At 44.5% G+C, this 7,430-nt stretch overlaps 1 protein-coding gene across 1 annotated transcript; it reads right to left on the bottom strand.

Annotated features, from left to right (window-relative positions):
* Positions 1–216: 216 nt before the first annotated feature.
* GRIFIN (galectin-related inter-fiber protein) lies at positions 217–2,990 on the bottom strand. Its single transcript, XM_031949398.1, has 3 exons — positions 2,847–2,990; positions 2,417–2,599; positions 217–737 (listed from the first exon to the last, which is right to left on the bottom strand). Exons 1-3 carry the CDS (start codon positions 2,984–2,986, stop codon positions 563–565), a joined length of 498 nt encoding a protein of 165 aa, XP_031805258.1. The 5' UTR covers positions 2,987–2,990; the 3' UTR covers positions 217–562.
* Positions 2,991–7,430: the final 4,440 nt, after the last annotated feature.

Genomic DNA, 7,430 nt, shown 5'->3' with positions numbered 1-7,430 from the left:
AAATCTGTCCTCAGATATTTACTAGCTGTGTGCCCCTGGGCATGTCATTTAACCCTGTTTACTTCAGTTTCCTCATCTGTAAAATGAACTAGAGAAGCAAATGCCAAAACTATTCCAGTATCTTTGCCAAGAAAACCCCAGAGGGGGTCATGTATAGCCGGACATGACTGAAAACAACTGGACACCAAAAGCATTATTATATTTGAAAAGGCTTGGTACAGTGCCATAATGGATGCTTAGTCTCCCCACCTCCTATAAAGGTCAGAGATTAATGGCACAGGTGATCCAGGATCTTTCAAATGCCCTCCTAGGTCTGGAGGGGATGGGCAGGATGACTTCCAGAGGATCCTGTCAGATCTATCATGTTCTATAGTAGGGTCAGAGAAGCTGACTGGATAGGTACAGGTAGAGTAATACAGTAGAAAGAAACACCATCTTTGCTCCTCGAGTGACCTAGGGCAAATGTCTTCAAACGCCCTTGGCTTTGGCTTCCTCAGCTGTCAGGTGATCTCCCAGGTCTAGACTATTCCACCCTGAGGACTGAAGCAAGGAGGCATTTTCTTTACCCCAGATAAAGGCGCTTCTTGGAAAGCTCCACCAGTGGGAATCTAAGGTCATTCAGCACTTGCACCTTGGTGATGGAGGACAGCGGTTTCTGACGGTGCTCGTACTGTGCCACCTTATTCTCTTGGATGAAGACATGGAAATGCTCTGAATCTGAAAAGACTTCAATCTGAAAGACAGGCAGGTATCGACAAAAGCATTATCTGTCCCCTCCCTACCTCAACAACCTGTCTCCTATCGCCATGCTAGTGCGATTGTGACGCTCCTTGGGGGCTTTAAAAATGCTAGTTGAATGAATGCTTGCATAAACAAATGCTACCTTTCCCCAACAAGGCCACAGAAAGGCAACATAGTATAGTGATTAGATGACCATCCTTGGAGCCCAGGACACTTGGCTCTGAGGATCTGAGGAATCCTACCTCAGAGAGTTCTCGAAAACTACAAATTGGGGGCAGCTAGATGGCACAGTAGGTAGAGCATCAGCTCCGGAGTCAGGAGGACCTGAGTTCAAATATGGTCTGAGACACTCATCATTTACTAGATACTAGATGACACTGGGCAAGTCACTTAACTCCAACTGCCTAGAGAAAATAAATATATATAATAATAAATTGTACAAATTGCAGAAGCTTTGTCAATCTGCTCTAGTAGAGGGATTTTCTGGGGAAAAGGATTTAAGGAAGGGAGTTCTTATACTAACAAAATCACAGATTCCAATTAAAACAACAACAAAATGAGACTAGAAGAACCTTAAGAGAAAGGATGGCTTTTTAGCTTCTTTCTAAGCTCATTGCCTCAGGGGATAGCTAGGTGGATAGAGCACAGGCTGGAGCCAGGAAGATTAGAATTCAAATCCTAATGAAAACACTAGTTGTGTGACCCCAGGAAAGACACTTAACTCCCATTTGCCTCAGTTTCCTTATCTGTAAAATGAGCTAGAGAAGGAAATGACAAACTACTCCAGTATCTTTGCCCAAAAAACTCTGTGGAGGAAAAACAACAACAATAATCCCCAATGCTAGAAACTCTTGGTTGGTCCTTTTCTCACAGGACAGGTGTCCAAGGTCACACAGCTGTTAAGTGTTTAATTTCACAAATGGGGAGACCACGGCACCAGGAGGTCAAGGGACTGAACCCACGGAGGGGGGCAATACAGCAATCAACTTCCAGAAGGTGGCCAAACCTTCAGATGTCCCATCCATCAGCACATAAACACCCTTGAAAATCTTCCCAGGCTAACTTCACCTAATTACCCACAATTTGGGCACTTACGAGACAGATGTCAGTTTTACCTACTGAGATAAGAGAAGAGATTACCATTGATTGTATATACTGAAATAGAAGTCTTTCTAGTGTCAGAAGGTAGGAAGAAAAAAAAATTGGCTTCGAAGCTAGAAAAAGGAAAAAGATAAGGGAAAAACTTCCAAGCACACATACTATAACAATGTCTTTTTCACTATGTATATTGTAGATAACTAGAGAGAAGAGCATGATTTAGAGGGGAAGGTGATGAACTTATACTGGATTTCTGGTTCTGCCATTTACCAAATGGTGTGAGTGTGGGAAAATTACTTTGACACGATGAACCTCATGAAGTCTCTTTATCTGGGAATGGCTGACAATTGTACCACCCATTTTACAGGTTGTAAGGGAAAAGTGTTGTAAGCAGCAAAGTGTTAAATGAATTCGAGTGATTATTACTGTATTCCTACCCTAAAGTCTATCTTTGGGCTCCCTTCCTGCCTTGACCTTGAAAGGGCTCAGTCGTATACATTCTGTGAGATTTGGAAGGGGACCGTTAACTCTCCAGAAATTCATCTTTATCAATCCCAACCCCATTCTGCTTCATAAAGAAGGAAAGAGTCTGGTTTTTACTTCGAAAGGCTCCTTTAGCTCCAGAGGGAAGACATTGTAAATTTCCTCTTCACCCCAATGATTGTGCTGGAAGGAGTTACAGACCAAGGTGCCATTGGAGAATCGAGGTTTGAAGTGGAAAGCAATGTTACCTGACTCACAGAGAAAATTTATTTCAAACCTGTAGGAGAGGAAAGAAAATTACAGAGTGGCAGGCATTTAACCCCATTCTTCTTCCCCACTCCCTAAGGCTTTTGGATACTTTTAGACCCTATAATCAGTTTAGTCCTGAGCCATATCGGAGGTCCTCCCAAAGACAACCCTCATCTGCAAGGGCAACACTCAGCATGCTGCCATTATTACCCTTTTTTCTTGGACCTTATCTGGGAGATGAAAGGAAAAGGTACAAGGAAAGAAATTTCTCTTACTCATCATCTTTGGAGTTGGACTGACCCTGGACAATCAGACTCCAGCCTGGGACCAGGCCCCCTGAGCAAAAGGCTTCAAACTGTGAATGGAAAGAAAGTGAGGGAAATTCTGGGATAGAGACAGGGATCCTCCTTTTCATTCTCCAATCAATCCATCAACAATTAATAAGCATCTATTAAGTAGTTATGATTTACTAGTGATAAGAAGCAGATAGGAAAAAAGGCAAAAATAAGCTTTTGACCTTAAGAAGTTTTACTTCCTTACACATATTTAACCTATATCAGATTTCTTACTGATGGGAATGAGGGAGGTAAGGGAAGGAAGGAGAAAAATTTGAAATACAAAGTCTTATAAAAATGTGTGCTGAAAACTCTCTTTACATGTATTTGGAAAAATAAAATACTATTAAACTTTTTTTTTTAAAAGCTTACATTCTGATGAGGTAGACAGCACATATAAATAAAGTAGATGCAAAATAACCTCATTGGGAAAGGCTCAGAGGACTAGGACAAGTAGCAAAGGTAACTAATCATTCATTCATTCATTCAACAATTTTTATATCCCACTCCATTCTGAAAGAGGGAAGTCTTTAGTTGTTACACAATGCACATATATTCAGGGTTTTTCAATGTTTTGATCAGTTATGCTGACTTTTCCCCCCCGTGTCTTAAAAAATATTATCTGTCATATGGGATAGCTTTTGGGGAGGACAGTGAGTTGAGGGAATCATGAGATATTATAGTGACGTTAGAAACAGAACATATCAATAAAACATTTAAAATAAAAAAAATTAAGGGCACACCCATATTAGGCATATATTAGATATGTAACAAATATCTCACCTTCTAACATGTATTATACTTATGTGGATATATATATGTGTACCTGCTTCCACTAAAGTACTCTTCCAGTTTCTCACAATGGCATGCATGCAAGTGACCCCGGTTCTTGAAGGCTCTACCAGTGGAGCACAAATTCTAGCAAGTACTGCTAAACTGGAAGTTATATTTATAGACCTTGTCAATGTTGTTATTCTTTATCCTTCCTTCTAGAAAAGGACCAAAAACACTAGAAAGGAGATGTCACAGTTTGCAAATGAATTAGATTTAAGTGAGGGAGGGTTGTGCAAAGTCACCAGCCTCACTCTTTCCTCTGGGGCCATCTGGGTGCAATGGCGAGATCAGGATGACTGGAGGTGACCCTGGATGACTTTGTCAATGGACTTCCATTGAGAGACTAGCCTGAGAAAGGAGGGAAATGAATCACCAAAATCTTGGTCATCAAGTCATAACTTTTCCCCCCAAAGAATCCTACATCTATGTTTTGATGATCCTATGAAAATGAAGTCAGGTGTGTTCTAGCTCTGTCATTTATTCTCTTCATAACTCCACTTCTCTTCATCACTAATCTTCTCTCTAAGCCTGTTTTCTGACCTACAGAATAGGTATAATGATACTTAATTTACCTCAGAGGTGTTGCAGATGATTTTTAAAGTGAATTTATCATTTAAATGTGTTATTTCATATTTACATTTTAATTTCTAAATTAAATTATTTATTAGACAAAGCTATTATAACTTGTTGAATAATAATATTAGGGCTTTATAAGTTTTTTTTTTTTTTTTTAAGAGCTTTCATTGCTAATCTCTCTTTTGATTCTCTTCCCAAGCCCTAGATAATGGAATAGGTTGGGGAAAAAACACTGACCCTTAGATAAACCTGAATTCTGGGTACTCAAGAGCAACTCACTTAACCTTTGAGTCTTCCCGTCCTCACTTGACTCATTTGTGTAAATCAAGGATAATAATACACATGTCACCAACATCACACACTGGTGATGATGGAAACGGTTAAAAATGCTTTAAATCAAAGTGAGGAGCTATTATGGGTGTGCTTCGTAAAGGATGAAATGACTCTACAAGTATCAATCAAACAATTCATCAATCATGTGGGCTTTGTCAAGTCATGGGATTTATCTGAGCCTGAGAAAGCTGGCTTAAAATCTTAAATTATACACTGGTTTCGATCTGCATGAGTGGATCACCTAGACAATCACATGATTAGTGCCATGACCCATTTTCATTTTCTCCCTCTCACCCAACTTGTGCTTGCGAACAGCTACACAGACACAGTCACAGAGACACACGCAGACTTCCACACAACCCACGCGCCCGCTGGCTCCCACGCGCACACGACCCTTAGTACTTCCCAGGAGATCACATCCTCTACGCCCTCCTCCGCCCCTCTCCCCCAGCTCTCCCTCAGCTCTCCCTTTCTCCATCCGTGCTGCCTCTTCCCAGATTTAATTACTTGGGGGGATTGGCCGGGGGCGGGGGGGCGGGGGAACGGGATGGAGGGGGTTGGGATCGGCGTGGCCAAACGGCCCAGCCCCTGCTCCCGTGCGAAGGGCCTGCCGGGCATGTGCCCGCGAATTTTAGCGCGGGCTTGTGAAATGAGAGCCCAGGCGTCGGCGTCTGGTTCTCACGCGGCCGGGGGTCGGGGGTGGGAGGGCTGGCGGGGCTGAGCGGCTGCAGGCTTCTGGCCCTAGGGAGAAGACCCGAGCCAAGACCAAGATAGCGCCCAAATCGCTGAGTTTGGCCACGGTCCCGGGGTCAAAGGAGACGGCGCCCAGGCCTTCCTTCTCCCCATCGCCTTCCCCGAGGGGTTAAGATCGGAGCGGACGCCCAGACGCCCAAGCCGTCCGCCCAGGCCCCTTTCCTTAGCTCCGGGGCCCAGCTTCTGCCCTCTCACTCCAGCCTCCTTTCCCACGCTTGGGCTCTGACCGCAGCCCGGGGCAAGGACCAAATGCAGCCCCGCCTGCCTTTCACAGCTGCCCCTCAGGCGGCAGGGGCCAGCAGGCACGTGCGCGGCTAAATACCAGCCCAGAAGGCAGATTTCGAGTCCCGACGTTTGGTCCTTCTGCTACCACAGGGACTCACAGACATCCTGACTGTCAGTGAAATGCGAGAGATGGGATGCTCCTAATGTTCCCACCTCTCTCATTTGACAGAAGGCAGACAACACGTTCACCTTGCAACGGCTCGCATGTAGATAGCCGTTTATATTTAGAAATCATCTTGTATACATTCTCTCGTTTGATCCTCACTCCCGACTTCAAGAGATAGGTAGTGAAGGAATTTGCATTTTTACTGATAAACTGAGGTGCGGAGAGAAATGACTTGCTCAAGATCACACAAGGAAGAAGGCAAAAAGGTTTTGAAGCGGTCTTCAAATCCAGCGTTCTTTAAGACACTACATTGCCTCCCTACAAATACTGGCACGAAACCCCCTCTCCTCCCCAGCCTAGTTCAGAGCCGAGTGGGGAGCGGGGAGGTGGGAGGGATCACCTTGTAGTTAAAATTTAATTCTCAGGAGCCTGGGGGCCCGGCCCTCACCTGCACAGGCATCTTCCCAGTGGTCCTAGTTCCCAGTAGAAGAGATTGGGAGGTGACTGGCTGTTGATATAGGCGGCCTTCAGCTAGGAGAGGAGGACCCGGGGATGATCCACCCCCACGGTAATGCCTGACCCCGCCTTGCTTCCCCCATCCAATTCCCAGGCCCCAATTCTACTTTAGTAAATGCTGCCTCAGATGCTTCCCCAGAAAGCTATTAGTGCCACAGAGAAAAAAAGGTAAGGTTTTGGAGGAATGGAGCAGATTCCTTAAGGTTTCAGCTCAGCTGACTCATCACCCACTCCGACCCCCTCACCCCTATTACTCTCAGGGGAAGACAGTGATGAATAAGATCTAATATCTACCTTACAATTTAGAAAAATGTATACATATTAATATTATTATTATACATAATAATAACCACCAAAAAAAGTCTCTCTTCCCTGCCCTCTCTACAATTTATTATTTTTTAAAATTCGGGACATAATTAGAATTCCGGTCCCAGTATCAGTAACATAAAGCAAAGAGTCCAGGCTTCCCAAAATGACATATTTAATGAGGGAAACCCTGGAGCTTCAAATTCTTATGCAAATATTAAATATGAGCATCCCGACCTCCTTCTTCCTGTCCCCCCTGCCCCTTCCCAGGGCCTGGATGATTCCAGCTTGGCCAGATTTCCAACTGCCCGCTCTAGCCAATTCTGATCAGTTGTGTGTTACAAAGCCTGGATTGTTGACAGCGGATTAGGGATTAAAGTGCCGCAGCCGCCCCTGCTGCTGTCAGCACATTCCTGGGCCTGAGCTCTCTCTCTGGGTCTGCCTCCATGGGCTCTAGTGGGGGTGGTCAACCTTTTCCCACAGCCCTGAAGCAAAGAGGCCCCAAGAGCACAATCTCTGCCTCCTCCCTGTTTCCAACACCATGCTCATCGGTTTCCCTCATTTTGGGATGGGATGGAAGAGAGCTAAAGTTTACAGTACTTTGGGGTCCAGATGAAGAATGATGTAATGTGTGGGGGGGGGGAGGGGAGAATCAAGGGACCAGAAGACCTGAGTTCTGCCACTTGTTAAAGTGTGAGAATTTTTGGAAGTAGATCTTTGGGTTTGAATACTGCCTTTAGCACTATCTGATCCAGCTGGGTCACAGCTTCCCTGAATCTTCCATTCCTCATTTCAAAAATAGTGATATTCTAGAC

This window comes from Sarcophilus harrisii, chromosome 1 (genome assembly GCF_902635505.1).
Source record: "Sarcophilus harrisii chromosome 1, mSarHar1.11, whole genome shotgun sequence".
NCBI classification, from domain to species: Eukaryota; Metazoa; Chordata; class Mammalia; order Dasyuromorphia; family Dasyuridae; genus Sarcophilus; species Sarcophilus harrisii.
Note: the sequence above shows the minus strand (reverse complement) of the source record. Positions and strands in the feature narration are given on the sequence as shown.

Bases quoted from the DNA above. Each gene is read 5' to 3' on its own strand.
- GRIFIN (XM_031949398.1), bottom strand. From the start codon at position 2,986: ATGAAAAGGAGGATCCCTGTCTCTATCCCAGAATTTCCCTCACTTTCT. The intron at 2,600-2,846 runs GTAAGAGAAATT...CCTCTCCTACAG, and splicing joins TCCAACTCCAAAGATGATGA to GTTTGAAATAAATTTTCTCT. The intron at 738-2,416 runs TTTATGAAGCAG...CCTGCCTGTCTT, and splicing joins AAAACCAGACTCTTTCCTTC to TCAGATTGAAGTCTTTTCAG.